Source organism: Stegostoma tigrinum, chromosome 26 (assembly GCF_030684315.1).
Source record: "Stegostoma tigrinum isolate sSteTig4 chromosome 26, sSteTig4.hap1, whole genome shotgun sequence".
NCBI classification, from domain to species: domain Eukaryota; kingdom Metazoa; phylum Chordata; class Chondrichthyes; order Orectolobiformes; family Stegostomatidae; genus Stegostoma; species Stegostoma tigrinum.
In genome coordinates, this window is record NC_081379.1 from 30,072,665 (window position 1) to 30,091,666 (window position 19,002).

At 40.0% G+C, this 19,002-nt stretch overlaps 1 protein-coding gene across 1 annotated transcript in view; it reads left to right on the top strand.

Moving 5' to 3' along the window:
* The window catches only part of tpcn1 (two pore segment channel 1), a 111,188-nt gene extending 93,805 nt beyond the window's left edge, over positions 1-17,383 (top strand). The window contains exons 21-27 of the mRNA XM_048556682.2: positions 2,968-3,080; positions 3,164-3,210; positions 3,377-3,445; positions 8,092-8,176; positions 8,383-8,522; positions 14,152-14,232; positions 14,666-17,383. Of these exons, the coding sequence (XP_048412639.1) occupies positions 2,968-3,080; positions 3,164-3,210; positions 3,377-3,445; positions 8,092-8,176; positions 8,383-8,522; positions 14,152-14,232; positions 14,666-14,791 (661 nt within the window). The 3' untranslated portion in view covers positions 14,792-17,383. The remainder of the gene's footprint in view (positions 1-2,967; positions 3,081-3,163; positions 3,211-3,376; positions 3,446-8,091; positions 8,177-8,382; positions 8,523-14,151; positions 14,233-14,665) is intronic.
* Positions 17,384-19,002: the final 1,619 nt, after the last annotated feature.

The window sequence follows — 19,002 nt, forward strand, 5'->3', positions numbered from 1 at the left end:
ATTGCCTGAAAAGGTGCTGATGGGCCACCATCATGAACACTGCAGTAGATACTTACTGTAAAGATTTGGTGTAAAAGAATGGAGCAGACAAAGGCAAATTGGAGTCTTTTACACTCTGAGAAGGCATCATTTCATATTTTAATTGTTCCAAGTACATCGATTCAATTAGGACCTATAGTTAAATCACTATGCAGAAATGCATATTTGAGCACCTTGTCAAATGCATATGCATATATTTGATGGCAATACAGTTAGCTCACTTAAAGAGCTGACTTATTTGTCCATTTCTTCCATTGCCTTTTGAGATGAGAGTAGGTCTGCTTTCTGTAATCTAAATTTCATTTCAGTGTTTATTAATACCGTACATCTCATCGCTTCACCCTGCAGACAAAATGAAATTCTTTTGTGTTTGATTTCTTATGATTTTACTTGTTGCTCGTAGATGACGAAACATCCTGACATCAAGCTGTTTACTTGATACCTCCTGACAACAAGGACTGCCAAATTTCCAAATCTGTCTGAGGGGATCTCAAAGTTGATCATAGAATTTTTATGGGCTTGTCAGTGGAACCTTCTTGCCATTGGGTGCTACTGTGGCATCTGTGAATTGAGGAAGCACCAGGAAGAAATTTTAACAAATCAGTTTGCCTTCACCGAGTTATAGATTATTAAACACAATGTAACAAACAGGAAATATAAATTTCATTTTAATCATGTGAAAGAAGCTGCTTAAATAATTATATATAAGTTGACAGTGCAGTGCTGAATGAGGGAGTGCCGTGAAATTGGAGGTGTTGTCTTTCATCTGTTTAAGTTGGACATATTACAGCACATGTCACAAATAGATAGGAATCTCTTCAGGTATTCTGGCCATTTTCTACTCTTCAAAAAACATTGCTCAGATTACCTATTTATTGTTATTGTTCATATTAACTGTTGAGTTTCCTGACATTAGAGCAACATTACTTCAAAAGTACTTGTTGAAAGTGCTACACAATAAACAATGAGACAAGAAAAATCAAGCATACAGGCATGTAAAGGCTGAAAAATATTGAAACTGAGTCCTGTTGAAATGCTTATACATAAGGAACATATTTTAATTGAGTTCATAAAGGCAGGCACTCTACTACATCAAACACTTCAGTACTTTAGAAATCACCAAAATTGCAAGAACCATTCCTTCAAGTTGCAACATTGCTGCGAATGCAGAGCTTCAACCCCTTCCCCAATCTCAAAAGGTTCATTGAATCTGTATTTTAATAATATACTAAGTCATAAACACTGCTGCTAAATGGTTGCTCTACCACTGGAGCCTAATTTTTATGTTTGTGCAATGTTAATATTTTCCAGTATGGTAACAATTCCAGCATTTTATGCAAAATTTAATTTTATGATGTTTCAACATCCAATATAAATTTACAGAACTGGCATTTGCATCCTGGTTTGCCATCGGTGAGAATTCTTCAGTATGATGGCCTGAATACGCAACTTGATGATATTAGTGTTGCTGGGTACCTGGAGATCATCTTGATTTGAGCCCAGAGTGAAATTAATCCCAAGATAGATGCCGCAGAAATTGCAAGACCTTCATATATTTTTCTTTTCAAATCCATCAATGAGAACTGCCACTTTACTGCTTAGTACAAAATCCACTCTATTATTTTTATTCAGAAAGGAAATTATAATATTTTGCCTATATAGTATATATTATTGCTATATATTATGGTTTGCTTGATTTGATTTATTATTGTCACATGTTTCGAGATACAGTGACAAGAATTGTTTTGCATGCTATCCAGGCAAATCATATGATACATAAGTACATCAGGGTAATAGAATAGAATGCAGAATGTACTACTGTTACAGCTACAGAGAAGGTGCAAAGAAATATCAAATAGTAAATTGATGCCTGTGCCAGGTAACCTGCTAGTAACAGTGGGAAATAAACGGCTATTAAATAGAGAAACTCAAACTGACATTCAGAACAAAATTAATTCATAATTTTTTTTGTAATTGAATGAATACACGTGACAATAAATGATTCAAATGTAAAAATACAGTGAAAAGTGTGTACCTTTGCTGTACATATATGGCGCCATTCATATTAAGTTAGAATAAGATCATAAAAAAAACTTGAGAGTCTAACTTTCCTTCCCACTGCCACAGTCCCGCTCAGGGCTTGACAGCCCTCGCCATGCCTCTGCCAGAGTCCTGGTCCGGGCTTTCCAGCCCATGCTATGCTGCCACCAGCATCTCACTCTGGGCTGCCTCACCAGCTTGCTCTTGCCACCACTACCTCATCAGCCTGCTCTCGCTGACCCGTTCTTGATCAACTGCCGTCTCTCCTGCTCTGCTCAATTTGCCGTCACTGCAGGACACAACCTGTATGTTCAGCTCCTGCCACATGGTTCCCAGTGACAACCCAGCTCCTTCCCAACTCCTTAGGTTGGTAGGTAAAAGTGGTGAGGGGGGGGATACAATTACTTCAGAGAGAGAGAAAAAGGGAGAAAAGAAAGGAAGGATAAAGAAAAAAAAAGAACTGGCAAGCAGAGTGGAGTTCTGAATGGAGCAACTTACCCTGCTGCCATCTTGCCAGATGGACATATATCACAGTCCCTTCAGCATCAGTTGGTGATTAACTCCTAATGTAATAGCATTGTGAGAGGTAGGAAAAGTACTATTTCCTTTTTTTTAAAAACCAAAATATAGTTTAGCAGAAATAGTCAGAAATAAGACATTGTTCTTATTTCAGATTTTCAGAATCCACAGTATTTTTCTTTTGTATACAAATGGTTCATATTACTAATTTGCTATTGACTCTTAAGTTGTACATTAGAGGAATTGCTATCACCTTAACCAGTTGCGTTATCCAGTAATATCAAAGTGATTTTTGGAGTCCTTTACTTTATACCCAAGTTATTTTGCTTTTATGACCTACCAGCATGTAACCCAATTCTATGTTTATAGTAATAGCATGGTAGCAGATTTCTATCGCTGGGAAAATCGGACCATTGGTGTCAGAACTGTGATACAGGGATACTACTCTCTCAATAACTTCAATAACATCCTTAACAGTTTTGGTGAGTAACTTTTAAGCGTAATATAGTTAAGCAAGCAAAAAGATTATAAAAAATAATCATGTCTTTTTTTTCCTTTTTTACAGTAACATTGTTTGAGTTGACTGTTGTAAACAATTGGTATATAACTATGGTGAGTTTTTTTGAGATGAAGTGTCTTCGCCAAAGATAATGCCTATTCCTCTGAATTACTACTCAATTGCAAATGTGTCTTCTCCAAAGATAATGCCTATTCCTCTGAATTACTACTCAATTGCAAATGTACGTAAGAGAATCTAGCTGCAGCTCTCTTTCCACAGGAAGGTGTGGTATCTCAGACTACAAGCTGGAGTCGCATTTACTTTATGACTTTCTATATTGTAACTATGGTAAGTAAAGGTGTCTACCATTGTTTCAACCTTGCACAGTCTTTAGCTGTATAGCATTTAAAATTTGTCATTTTAAAACTGTTCGCTAATGAGCAGGAGGATGCGGTAGTTTAGTGGAATTGTCACCGCACTGGTAATCTAGAGGGCTAAGGCTGTGGGTACCCAAGTTCAAATCCCACCACAAACTGATGGAATTTAAATTCAATGAAGCTAGCCTCAATAAATGGTAACTGAAACTGTCACCAATTGTTTTAAAATCCCATCTGGTTCACTAATGAAGAGGTGATGACACTGTAATATACATCAGATGAAACACAGGCAAGGAAACCTCCTGTCAAATACCACCTCATTGTCCCTTTCATTGTCCCCCTCATTGATAAATCAATACTCTTCTATATTGAACTCTTATTGGAAGAAACACTGAGGCTGGCATGGGCACCGAATGTATTTCAAATTAGGGAATTTCAATATTCCTAACGAAGACTGGTTCACTCAAATCATTACCTTGAAGAATGATTACAGGGATGTCTTGGGAGATATTGAAGTGCTGAACATGCCATGGACAAAGTTCAGAGCAGGACCAGGGTGGAGAATTAAAACGGCATGCATCTGGAAGCCTGAACTGAACTGAACTGCACCACAAAGCAGTCACCCAAGTCTATGTTTTGACTCCTCATTGTAGAGGAGCTGATGGAGATGCACTGGGAAGCAAACAATGGTGTGAGAGATCCATTCACAGACTGGTGTAAAGGAACAACAAATCTGAAGTTCTGTCTGGTGTTGTGGCTTCAGCATGTGAGCACATACGTGCCTCCATGGACTGGGTGGTGGTCACTGTGGAGAACTAAGTGCAGGAGAACAGTCAATATCTGATAGGTATTGGCTTGGACCTTCATTCCATTATTCAAGCTGTGATAACTTTGACTCACTGGTTAGGTGAGAAGGGTACAAGAAAACCCATTCCAGCTGTCCAGTACCCTTAATGAGTGAGATAGACCATTGTGCACTGGTTTCACAGTCAGGTAAACCAAATCCTGAATCTTTGATAGACTGCTTCCTCTCCGTCCTTTGCTGCTGTCTATATGGCTGGTGCAAGGGCTGTGTCCTCCAAATAGTGAGGCTGTGTGAGATATTATGTGTATGGTTTGATACCCATTCTGACATGGGGAAAATGTGCAGATTCCACACAGATAGTCACCCAAGGTTGGAATTGAGCCCGGGTCCTTGGCACTGAGACAGCAGTGCTAACCACTGAGATACTGTGCTGCCCCCACTCCACTTCGGCTGATGAAGTGCTTCCTAACATCCTTGAATGGACTGGTTCTAATTGTGAGTTACTGTCACCCTGTTCTGGACACTCTGTTTCTTTCTGCTTCTTTTCCTTTTCTTTCTCACTCCCTCTCTCCTCCCCCCTTCCCATGCACTTTTTTTTGCTCTCTCTCTCTTTTCACTCCCTTTTTCTTTTCTCGCTCCCCATCCCCACCACAGGAAATGAGTTCTCTCACTTTACAACTTCAGTCATCCCAATTAGATTATCCTTTCATATTTTAAAGAAAACAAGCCAAGGTTTGATTCAAGGCACCCTATCTTCTCATTTTAGACCTTTCCAACCTTTTAGTCATTCTGTTGAATCCAGTCCCTGCAAAAGAAATTTCCTCCTGCGCACTGCATCCCGTCACTGAGGGGTTCTTCCCAGAAACCCGGTGTGGCTTCTGACTATCCTGGGACGCTGCAGACTTGGTCTTCATGGCTAGGCAAATCCAGGAAAAATTTCAGGATTTAAGTCTAGAGTTGTTTCTCCACTTCAGTGATCTGACCGCGGTGTTTGACAGTCCAAACCCTGAAGCTCTGTGGATTGAGATTTGATGCTCTGCTTTGATGTCCATTGAAGTTTGTCATTATCTGAGACCACTGTGTAACAATGTACATGCCACTGTGGATAGTCTAAAACTGAGACCTTTTACATCCACATTGGGATCAAAACACATTGTATGATTGTCCCTACCTGCGTACCCTTATTTACTTCATCTGAGAAAATCTACCACCTGGTGTTAGCATCCAGTATCAACTTTGGTTACTCCCAGGAAAACACAATACTCACCAACATGGATATTCGCAACCTTGAGTTTGCAGATAACTGACGCATGATGGTCACTCTGCCCAGGACAGGATAGAGACTTTCCCTGGATCAGTTCAGCATACCCTGTAACATCTATGCTGATGGGCTGGCTCTGGAGTTTGTGCAACACTTCCTCTCATGAGGAGCTACTATCAATGGAAAGGCTCAGCACAGAATCAATAGTCCCAGCGCTGCCTTTATCAAGCAGCAGCCACGTCTTTGATGACAGAAACCTGTGGAAGTCAGTAAAGATTCTGGTCTGTAATGTTGTTATGTTGATGAACTTCCTGTACTGCAGTGAAAACTGGATTGTATACCAACATCTCATTAAGATCCTTGAGAGCTTTTGCCAGTGGTATCTGCATCGAATCCTAGGGATAAAATGGGATGACATACCGGACCAATGTGGGTGTCCTGCATGAAACTGTCTACCAGCATCAAAGCCTTGCTCCTGAAGAACTAATTCCAGTGGATGGGCATTAGCATCCATGTGTCCAGAAACCTCTTACCTCCCTCTCCTCCCTGCTGTCCATTGGTCCCACTTTCAGCCTTAAAGCCTTTGATAAGGTTCTGCATGACAGACTAATTAGTAAAGTTAGATCATGTGGAATTCAAGGTGAGCTTTCCATTTGGACTAGAGGAGACAGAGAGTGGTGGTGGAGGGTTGTTTTTCGGAGTGGAGTCCTGTGACCAGCGGTATTTCACAGGGATTGATGCTGCGTATACTTTTGTTTGTCACTTATATAAATGATTTGGATGTGAATATAGGAGGCATGGTTAGTAAGTTTGCAGATGACATCAAAGTTGGTGGTATAGTGGATAGTGAAGTAGGGTATCTAAGATGACAAAGAGATCTTGCTTAGTTGGGTCAATGGGATGAGGAGTGGCAGATGGACTTTAATTTGGACAAGTGTTAGGTGTTGCATTTTAGCAAGACACACAAGGGCAGGACTTATACAATTAATGTTGAGTGCTGGGTATATTGTAGAACAGAGAACCCTACGGGTTCAGGTGCATAATTTTTTGAAATTTGCATCCCAACTAGACAGGGTGGTTAAGAAGGCATTTAGCACGCTTGCGTTCATTGACAGTCCTTTGAGTATAGGAGTTGGGATGTCATGTTGAGGTTGTTCAGGACATTGGTGAGGCCTGTTCTGAAGTACTGTGTGTAGTCTGGTCGCGCTGTTATAGAACATAGAACATAGAACAGTACAGCACAGAACAGGCCCTTCAGCCCACAAGGACATTGTGCTTGGTTGGATCGCTGAGCTGGTTTGTTGTTCCTTGTTCGTTGGAACAACGAACCAGCTTGGCGAGCTAACCAACCACAACATCCACAACCTGAACTACAAATCTACTCTAAAACCTGAGAAGGGACATTATTAAACTGAGAGTGTTCAGAAAAGATTTACCAGAATGTTACCAGAAATGGAGGGTTTGAGTTATAAGGGAGAGGCTAGATAGGCTGGGACATTTTTCAGTGGAATGTAGGAGATTGAGAGGTGACCTTATAGAGGTTTAAAAAATCATGAGGGGCATAGATAAGGTGACTAAGCAAAGGTCCTTTCCCCAGGGTGGGGATGTTCAAAACTAGGGAGTGTATCTTTAAGGTGAGAGGAGAAAGATTTGAAAAGAACATGATGGGCAACTTTATTACACACAGAGTGGTTAGTGTGTGGAATGAACTGCCAGAGGAAGTGATGAATGCAGGAATAGTTACAATGTTTAAAAGTCATTTGGATAAGCACATGAATAGTAAGTATTTGGATGGATATGGACTAAACATAGGCAGGTGGGATGAGTTTAGTTTGGTAACATGTCGACATGGACTAGTTGGAGAGACGGGTCCATTTCCTTGCTGTATGACTATGGCTGCTTCACACAGCAGTAGCATTGCATAAGCATGCCTAATGATCTGTTCATCTTACATAGTAACATATTGGAAACATCCCATCCATATGTGCATGGATTATGCACCAGTATTATGAACTGAGGTAATGGGAGAGGGTGATAGCTGTTGTCACCAGCAGTTGCCTTCTGGTATGTTATGGCGTCCCAAATGTACTCACACAGAGTAAAGGTAGCATGACCACTTCCAAGACAGCAAGTATTGACCTGAATAGTATACGCTGAGGGATTGGAACCCCTCACAGTTGCTGCACATCTCTAAATTTACGTCTGGTGTCCACAGTGCAATGTATATGTAATTAGTGGCACCCCGTGAGTCAGGAAAGCATGCTGAGCTGGCAAAGACAAATTGGTCACCTTCCTTCTCCCTTTGAGTAATGCTGCTGAGTTTTTCCTTCCTGTTGCTGAATGCATATTTAGTGTTGGCAAAGACTGGAGCTTGAGATTGAAAATGGCACCAAATCAGCATTTTGCACTGATTGTCATAACTTGCCTATCCTTCCTTATTTTCAATGGGCATTCCTAATGGCTTTGTGTAATTATTTCTTAATTAATCTAAATAGGATCTTTTGCATAACAATCAGATGTAACTTATCTAATTTTTTTAAATCTTATTTAGGTTGTACTGACTATTATTGTTGCCTTTATTTTGGATGCATTTCTGTTCCGCATGAACTACAGTAGAAAAAGTAAAGATGAGGGAGGTATGTGTCATCCATATGAATTTCCATTGCGGATATTTTCTTCTTGTTCCGTCCTTCAATGTTTTCTCTTTTAATTTAATGTTTCTTTGTCAAGTTTTTGTTCTTTTAATTATGATCAGTTATTGTTATTATGGATCATGTTCTGATTTTGTCATTTTTGTAACTGTTTTTATGTATTTTGTATTCTGATCTTTCACTGATAACAGATGAGAATGGAATTGTTTTTGAGACTGAGGTAGACAAAGATGAAATTGATAGACTTCTTGAGTTTAACAAACAGAATGGTTCTCCATCTTCTGAGATCTCTGGACTTTTCAAATTGTCATCCAGAATGGCGAGCAATGATGTAAGTGGTTATACATGAACAAGCCTCTCTTCGTATTCTGTTTAACTTGAGCTTTAATAATTTATTATTATTCTTTAATTTTTAAATGTAGGTAATGCCATTTCCACACCTCCATATCCCGTCTGGTTACGGGTGATATTTAGGCATTCAGAGATTTTTAGGTTTTAAGGTATCAGTGGTTTGGGGCATAGAGTGTTCCTTATTCTGATATTATTTCATGTCCTTGTCTCCGTAAGACAATCAAACAACCTGAAAATAACTGTATACTTTTCAGCCTGTGCATTCTCTCATGCACCTGACATGTGTAGCATCATACTTTGCATGTGTTAACTTTGAAATAATTAAGAGCTATCATTACAAATTGAGTATTCATGAAGTTAAGGATTTGAACAGATATATGGTGTCATAGTGGTCTAGTCTAGTGCACTAATTAAAGCCCTTCAATCCATCGAGTCTGTACTGGGCAAAACCGACTACCTAATTATTCAAATCCTATTTCCCAGTACTTGACCCACAGTGTTGTATGCCTCAGCATCGCAAGTGTATGTCTAAATACTGCAGTGGCTCAGTGGTTAGCACTGCAGCCTCACAGCGCCAGGGACCCAGGTTTAATTCCAGCCTCGGGTAACTGTCTGTGTGGAGTTTACACATTCTCCCCGTGTCTGTGTCGGTTTCCTCCGGGTGCTCCGGTTTCCTCCCACAGTCCAAAGATGTCCAGGTTAGGTGGATTGGTCGTGCTAAATTGCCCGTAGTGTTCAGGGGTGTGTGGGTTATAAGGGGATGGGCTTGGGTGGGATGCTCCAAGGGTCGGTGTGGACTTGTTGGGCCAAAGGGCCTGTTTCCACACTGTACGGAATCTAATCTAAGCTAATCACTTATATATTATGAAGGTTTCTGCCGCTACCACCCTTACAGGCAGCAAGTGCCAGATTCCTACCACCCTCCGGGAAAAATTTTTAACATGCTGTCTAAACCTGCCACTTAATTTAATTTATTCCCCCGGACATTAATCCCTCACTAGGGAGAAATATTTCTTCCTGCCTCCCCTGTCTATGCCTCTGTTAAGTTTATACATCTCAATCATTTCCCAACTCACTGTCCTCTGCTCCAAGGAAAATAACCCCCTTCTATCCAAAGTAAGACAAAGAACCGCAGATGCTAAAAATCTAAAACAAAATCAGAATTTGCGAGAGAAACTCACCACATCTGACAGCATCTGTGGAGAGAAAACAGAGTTAACATTTTGAGATAATAAAATGTGAGGCTGGATGAACACAGCAGGCCCAGCAGCATCTCAGGAGCACAAAAGCTGACGTTTCAGGCCTAGACCCTTCATCCTGAGATGCCGCTGGGCCTGCTGTGTTCATCCAGCCTCACATTTTATTATCTTGGATTCTCCAGCATCTGCAGTTCCCATTATCACTTAACATTTTGAGTTCAGTGACTCTTCTTCAGAACTAATAGTAGCTACAAGCAGCTGGTGTTTGTACTGATGACACACGGGTGCAGGTGTGGGAGTGAGTAGGTAGGTGGAGACAGAGCCCAGAGTGACAGAAGGACAGTTAGGCAATAAAAGGCGTGGACAATGATCAGCCAGGGAGAAAAGCTGAAATGAGGACCATAAATAGATGAAAATGGGTTAGCTGTGTTGAAAGCAGCCTATGTAATGACAGGCCTGGAGTGTGGGAGTGGATAAAAGGACAGTGAGGAAGGTGAACTCAGTATTGAGTCCTGAAGGCTGCGGGGTTCCTAAGTGAAAAATGAGATGCTGTTCCTTCCAGCTTATGCTGAGCTTTGCTGGAATGCTGCAACAAGCCCAATATAGAGATGACCATGATGACCATCTAAGGACCATGATGTGTTGAAGTGGCAGGCAACTGGAAGCTTGGGATCATTTTTGTGAACAGAACATAGGTGTTCCACAAAACTAGACCGAAATGGAGGTAAATTGCTGCTTCACTAGAAGGTGTGTCTGGAGCCTTGCATAGTGGTCAAGGCGTGGACAACTCAAGAATCAAAACTGACACCTTCCTATGCAATCTCAGAAGGTCCAACACTTAACCATTTACTTCCTCCCTCTTCATTATCCAAGGCTCCAGACACACCTTCCAGTTGAAGCAGTGATTCACCTGTATTTCACCCAATCTAGTCTACTGAATTGGCTGTTCACAATGTGGTCTCATCTACATTGCAGAGACAAAACACAGCCTGGACTGCTGCAACACAGAACCCGTACATTTTGTGCAAAAATGAAGCAACAGTCCTGAGCTTCCAGTTGCCTGCCACGTCAACACACCACAGTGTTCTTTGGCCAACACATTTGTCTTGAGTCTGGATAAACAGCATCTCATTTTCCACTTAGGAACCCTGCAGCCTTCAGGACTCAATATCGAGTTCAGTAATTTTACAGCCTACCTCTATTGTCCTTTAACTACCCCCCATACCCCTGACCCTGTCGTGGCATGGGCTGCTGTTGGTACAGCCAACCCATTTTCATTTGCTTGTGGTCCCCATTATGATCATGACTTACCATTATCTGTCCCTTTGCCTAACTGTCTTACTATCCCTCTGGCACTGTCTCTATCTATCCATGTACTACTTTACCCTCAACTCCCCTGTCATCTTCAACATTTATACCACCTTTTCTGAGTTACTATCAGTGCTAAAGAAGGGTCACTGGACTCAAAATGTTAGCCCAGCCTATCCAATCTCTCTTCCGAATTAAAACTCTCCAGCCCAGGCAACATCCTGGTAAATTTCCTCTGCACCCTCGAGTACAGTCACTTCCCTCCCAAAATGTGGATTCCAAAACTGCAGACAGTACTTGAGTTGAGGCCTAACCAACATTTCATACTATTTCAGCATTAAGTCATTGCTCTTAAACTCTGAATCTCAGCCAATAAAGACACGTATCCTTTATGCCGTCTTAACCACTTTATCAACCTGTTGTCATACTTTAAGGGACCAGTGTATATGCAAACCCAGATCCCTGCAATCCTCATTGCCTACCATTCATCATTAATTCCCTTGCCTTTACTGTTCTGCACAAGAACATCATCACACTTATATCTGGTTACCAGCAGGTGGCAGTTTTAGTACATGTTTTATACTCAGTTTGACACATGGCATAATCATGACCAGCTTTCATGGATTAACTATTGCATACGTTATTTTCAACTTTTGCAGTGTATCAATGACTGTGGAACTAGTTTAGTTTGGGAAACCTGGTCAGCATGGACCAGTTGGACTGAAAAGTCTGTTTCCGTGCTATACGATTGCATGACACCAAGTTCTACAGACACAGAGTCTCAAATTCAATCCTTTGTTTCTGATCACTTAGGCACTAGAGCACTTAACAGGTCATGGGTTAGAGGAATCAAAATAGAGTTTCTGCATGTGAACGTTATCTGGTGGTCTCTGCTGCAAGCATTGTGAGGAATGATGCATCGTACCCTATTCTGTCATTGTTGAATAGTTTGCTTCTACATACTGTGTTGGCTAACTCATGAATAATGGTCATTTTTGATGAGACAATGGCAGGTGACAAGTATTCTTGGAAGTGTAGAAATTTTCAGTGCAAGAGGAGGGAAAGGAAGGGAGAAATTTGTGGGAAAAAGCTTAAAATTCTTGAAAAGTATACAAATGTTGTATATTTAAAATCTCAAATCTTAATCCTAACAGATATAGAATTCAAAGAAAGTGAAATATAAGTATATTTTATGCATAATAGTTGTGTAGTTGATTGCTTCCCTTACAAATATTTTATGCAGGCTCTATGAGGGAAAAGATGTCAATGGCCCATACAGCCTTTTCTCATCCCATTCTACCTACTTATGACATTAGTTTGATTCTGTAGAAGTCCATAAGGTGAGCACTGGAATTAAGCCATTACTCAGTAAGGAACAGGCAATAAATCCTGGTCCGGCCAGCAATGCCCACATCCTTTAAATGAAACTTTAAAAAGAGGCAGAATGAAGGCCAAACAATGTTCTATTGGGTTATTTGTACAAGCAACTTACTATCCTCCATAGAATGGTATTTATGGGAGCTGATGTAAAACCAGTTGGACCCTTATGTTTGTGCTTATAATTAGATGTCTAGGGGTTAGTTAGCTCAGTTGGCTAAACACCTGTTTTGCAATGCAATTTGATGCCAACAGTGTGGGCTCAATTTCTGCATTAGCTGAGGTAACCGTGAAGGACACTCCTCCTCAACTTCTCCCCTCACCTGAGGTCTGGTAACCCATAGTTAAGTCACTTCTTTTTAATGAGAGAGTAGCCCTGTAGTCTGGTACAACTATGGCAACTTTACCTTTCAATTTTCCGTACCTCAAAGAGAAGGAGAAGGAGACAAATAATTACTAAGAACATTAAGCAGCATCTAACAATGCAGCTTCGTTTTGAAGGGAACTTTTAAACCACCAAAAATGGTGGATTTAAGTTAAGCAGTATATAAAATTGAAAAATAAAAATCTGTAATTTGAGCCCAAACTACCTACCTCCAATTTTACAGCAATGCAGGAGTTGGGTCATTCATTAAGATATAATAAACTGTATACCTCAAAATTAGCCATCTGTTAAATTTAACCCTTGTTGGCTAAGTTTCCTGGCCTTTGGACTACCCAAAGGCCAATGAAGCCCAAATACAGCTTCATTCAGGAAGATTTGCTTACCAAAAATAGAAATTGCTGGAGAAGCTCAGCAGGTGTGGCAGCATCTGTAGAGAGAAAGCAGAGTTAACGTTACAAGTCCATTGTCCTTTGTTCAGAAGTAGAACAGAAGGGTCACTGAACTCAAAACGTTAATCCTGCTTTCTCTCCACAGATGCTGCCAGGCCTGCTGAGTTGCTCCATGTGTTTCCGTTTTCATTTGTTTCAGATCAGCAGCTTACACCGTTCTTGGCTTCATATAAGATTCACTTATCTGCTGAACCTAGATGATGCAGCTAATCAAACATCACTCCCAACCCTGACACAGACCTCTACCACTGCCAATCCTTCTGATCTTGCCCCATCTGTCTGTCTGCAAGGCCTCTGATTACATCCACCACTCTTCCCATCAAAGGCCTTAGATTTTGTTCCCCCCATCTAATTTCCTCTTCAAAGCTTTAGTCACCAGTCACCTCCACCACCATGCCTTCTAATAAATCCAAAACTTCCCTAACTAACCATCCCTCCAAGTGTCCTGCTGTTTGCATATTCTCCAAGGTCTCTGATCTATTCCACCACCAATGTTTCTAATCTCCTATGACGTCTGATCATGAACGCTGAAGTCATTCCACATACATCCCTTTTCCAACCCCAGCATCCCAAGGCCTCTGATACACCCTGTCCTCCTCTACACTCTTGGCCATGACCTTGCATCAAAAACCTCATCTGGTTTTCCATCCTGACCAGGAAATCAAGGCAGCAAGTATTAACCAATTCCTTCAGTTAGAATTGTTAGGATCTGAGAGAAATGTATTGATACATATTTCCCAGACTCATTATACCCTTCCCACCTACCACACCACTTTCTCTTTGCCTCTGAGATAATATTGTAATATATGCAAGTCAAAAGCAACTTGTTTTTCAAGAGGACATTTAAGCTTCAGCTTCATGACATGAAAACTGTTTCTTGTTTTATTACAGCAGATTAAAATGGTTTTCATTGGCAGAAGATTAAGAACTAAAAGTGATCTAAGCATTAAAATGTATGAAGAGGAAATTCAGGTATGTAAGCCTTTACAATGATGTACATTCTTACGTTTACCAAATAGACAAATCCAATTAGAATGTATTCAGAGTCAAACACTTAGGCAGAATTGACTACAAAACATATTCCCGTAAAAAAATCTTCTTCATAAAGGGGTCAGGGATAGCAATACCATTGCTTCTATAAATGGAAGGTACTGACTAGATGTATTATCAACAAAGGAGGCATTCGTGAGTTAAGTTCTTAAGATTGTTTGTAGAGTGTAATTTGCACCTGAATTTGTTCTCATCCACGCTGAAATATATCAAAGGGTATGAACTAATAATTATGTTGCATATCTGAATACATTAAAGAAACAATTGTACTTAACACTTCAGTTAAATGATTTTTTTTGTTTGCTAATACTTGCCTCTCATTGTTCAGCAATAAACATGTCTCCCCTTCCAATAGGAATGGTTTGCAGAGCATGCCCGGGTAAACCGAATACAGCATGATCAACCACTTGAATGTATCTTGAACTCAAGCACTCACCTGCCTTCTACAGAACTGCGACAGCGATCACAGACTGTAACTTAGGAATATAACATACAAATCCACTATGCAATAATTATTCAGTGTTCCTATATATTTTGTGATTTGCACATATGCACTTGGAGATGTTTCGCCAGTTAAGAACTACTGTGTTGGCAGAATCCTGGCAAGGGCTAGAACAGTGAAAGATAGTGCCCATTTTATTGAGACATTTTATGATAACTTTTATCTGTGATAAGTTATCTGTAACATAGTAAGTCTTCTAATTGTATTTGTAAAATATGTCAGCATTATTTTAGATTTATTTCATTCTTAGCTTTTTTACAGCACTTTCATTTGATACCTGGCTCGCACAAGTGCTGTCTGGATAGCTACTGTCCAAACTTTAATATAATATCTATCCATTCGGCACTTTAATTATTTGTAGTAAATCAGTTCTCATTGTTTGAGTCTATTCATAAAATGTAATGTTCTTGTAAGAAGCACCGTCTCCTGCTTGACAAAATCCTGTTCCCAAGGTTATTTCTATTTGTAAGCCATAGTGTTAAATGCAGGGAGACAAGTGAAAGTATTAATGGAACATTAGCATGGTAATGTAATGATTTCAGATAGAGTCACCGATACACTTGGGAAATTAGACTAAAAATTCAATTCCTGCTGTTTTCCACTGGAAACTTAATGGTCTTGATACTAAGTTTACTTTTAACTACTGCATGCATCTCCTGGCTTAGGGTGCGTATATGTTATTTAAAATGCGTCCTCAAATTATGATGCTTCTCTGATTGGAGTAGGCCATGTTATTTGCTGAATTCTGAGCAGTACCAAACTTAATATTTGTTTCTTCTTCAGAGAGGCTTGATATCAGATCGGGCTGAGGCATGGTGACCCTCAGGTTAAACCATCTCCTGTTATCTCTCTAATGAGGGAGCTCATCTATTGTCGTCTGGTACTTTGCCGACTTTACTTTTTGTATATCTATCACCCCAAGATTCTTATTTTACATGTATAAAAAGTAATGCTTTCTTGAACATGCTGTATTTTAGTGAAACTGAAGATTCTACTGATGTAATGGTTTTATGGACAGGGTGCCATTTCAAGTTATCAAAGTGAGTGAGATATAACATGTATTAGTTACCTAGTGTTTGAGTGCTGTGAGACAAGGACCTGAATCTTCATCTTCAACGTGCGAATCATAAGTCACATCATCCCTAACCTTACTATTTCATATCTTGCCTAAGTTACCAATATGCCACCTCCCAAAACAGGCAGATCCTGAGGCAAGAGGTTTAGAAGAAACCTACTTGCAGTTTCTGGAGACATCTGTCCAATTAAATAGATGAGAGAGCCTTCTGGCACTCACTCCCTTTCCATTAAATTCATGCCCCTCCATGCCCACTATGTCCACCCACCCACCGCTATATATCCTCACCACATAAACCCATTTCATAATCTCCAAACCCACTCATCCAGTAATCACTATGTGCAGAACTCGAGCCCTTTAATAAAATAGGGATGTATTTGCAGTGCTCATAAAGCTGTCAAAAAATCTCTGCTTGACAGTTGTCTCAACAGCCCTACTGAGCTGAAGCTATTAACGTGGTTTGGAGCTCAGCCAAGTATTCATTATGACAAGCCATTGAAAATCTGTAAAATAAATTCTAAGGTTGAACATGTTAGAACTCGTACAGCTATTGAAAGTGCTTAATCATCTGTTCAGCCTTTGAAGTTGAGGAGCAGATGTCTAAGTTTTCAATCAGAAAGCTTGTGCTTCTGTACCTGCTTAAAGGCGCAGATATACTAATGATGAGTCAAAGGAGCCTAAGCATCTGCTCAACCTTAAAAGCATGGAAACAGATGTCTGTACATTTGGTTAATTAAACAATTAAATCACATTAGACCATTTGGACAGTCAGATCTGATTGTCAGTATTGCAAAGTGGAAAAGAGCACTTTATCCACAGCATCATGAACTCTAATGTATAGAACATAGAACATTACAGCACAGTACAGGCCCTTCGGCCCTCGATGTTGTGCCGACCTGTCATACCGATCTCAAGCCCATCTAACCTACACTATTCCATTTACGTCCATATGCTTATCCAATGACGCCTTAAATGTACCTAAAGTTGGCGAATCTACTACCGTTGCAGCAAAGTGTTCCATTCCCTTACTACTCTCCGAGTAAAGGAACTACCTCTGACATTTGTCCTATATCTTTCACCCCTCAATTTAAAGCTATGCCCCCTCGTGCTCGCCGTCACCATCCTAGGAAAAAGGTTCTCCCTATCCAACAGCAATGGACCCAACACCGACCCTTGCAGTACACCACTAGTAACTGGTCTCCAGGATGAACATTTCCCATCAACTACCACCCTCTGTCTTCTTTCAGCAAGCCAATTTCTGATCCAAACTGCTATATCTCCCACAATCCCATTCCTCCGCATTTTGTACATTTTAAGGTGGATCTAGATAGATTCTTGGCTAACAAAGGAGTCTAAGGTCATCTCTAGTATTGAGGAATATGAAGTTGATGCCAATATAGTACAGCTATGTATCTGAGGACTTTTCTACTTTCACAGCAATGGTCAATTTAATGGTCACTTACCTTTTAAAATATTAAACTTCTAGTATTGCATTATGCCATGTGAAGTTGCCACTATGTTTTAAACTTATCTGTCAAGAGGTTCCCGACTCCAGGCCAGGGATTTTCCATAGTTCACAACTTTTATGAGCTGTTGCGAACCATGTTGCCTTCAGAAATTCATACAAATCATGAATAGTCCAAAATGCCCAGCCTGAAGCCACCAAAGTTAGATATTCTACATGCAAGTTTGCTATCTATACCGTCATCCCATGCCGGTAAAATTGTTGGCAATAGATAAGTGGACAGGAATCCTGGAATTGGGTCCTGCCCACCATTTTGAAGGCTCACCCATTTCCATAACAATACTGATAAAAGCATGGAAATCCTGCCCAAAGTATTTCTTATGACTACTGTAGATGTTTTGTCATATAGAAATCAAAATCACAAACTAAGATCAATCTTCTACGGTCCAATCTGGAAGCATCAAAGACAGAGAATCTTCCCTTTGGTCAAAAATAGGCTAATATTGTCTTTTTGGAAATGGAATGGCATTTAGAAGTTTTGATTGATTTTGGGATTAGAAGTATTTATACATGGAATTTTCTCCCAAGTTTCCAGATGTTCATGACTCTTCAGATTAAGCCTGGTCATTCTGTAGACTAAACATAATGTAATTTCCCATTCCCTTTTGTGATCTTGGAATTTAGTGGCAGTTTTGTTATGAATTAATAAGACATGATAAAGAAATGGTTTTTGCGTAGTGATCATGCTCAGACAATTTTACAGCAGTAGTTGTATTGGTTACAAAATTGAAGATTTGCTTTTTGAAAATTTATTGGAAATCTAATACAGAATAAACAATAAGTCGTCACTGGACAAGCATATGGACGTACATGGAATAGTGTAGGTTAGATGGGCTTCAGATTGGTACGACAGGTTGACACAACATCGAGGGCTGAAGGGGCCTGTACTGTGCTGTAATGTTCTATGTTCTAAACAAGAATAATTGAACTCAATTCGATGTACTTGGAAGCAGTCAAAAAAAATTGTGTACGATAAAGGATCAACATAATATTTAGTATCTATATTTTGCACTAAACGATAAAGACAGAAATTGAATATATGCTGCCACTTTGATTTGGAATTATTCACCAGGATACAAACTAACTGAAACAACGTGTAATAGTGATCTTCTCAGGGGCACTAACAACTCGAGGCAGAGGAGTTCATTTAACCAAATCAGGCGGTTTATTACAACAGGTACCAGTAAATGCAGGGAGAGGCATTCTAGGTAGATATGCAGGAATACCAGACTCACTCTGATTCATAAGCACAAGTTACAGCTTTTTATACACAGAAATAAATAACTTATTTAGAAATCATCAGCAGTTTATCTCCACCTGCCTTTCGAGTGTGGTTCCTCCCTAGGGCACATCATGTGCTCTCATTTGACTTTGATAGTTTAATCAGCTACCTACTTTGTCAGCTATTCCATTCCAATCAACCTGTCTAATTTTGTCACCTAGCTATCTAATGGTCAGGGTACATGGTCCTGTGGTATAACTGAAACGTCACAGAGGTGTCGGCCATTTAAACATGGTCAATAAACTACATTGTTTCACCTGAAAAAGCCTTGCGTAAGCATATTCAGTCATCTGTTTCATGTCTATTCT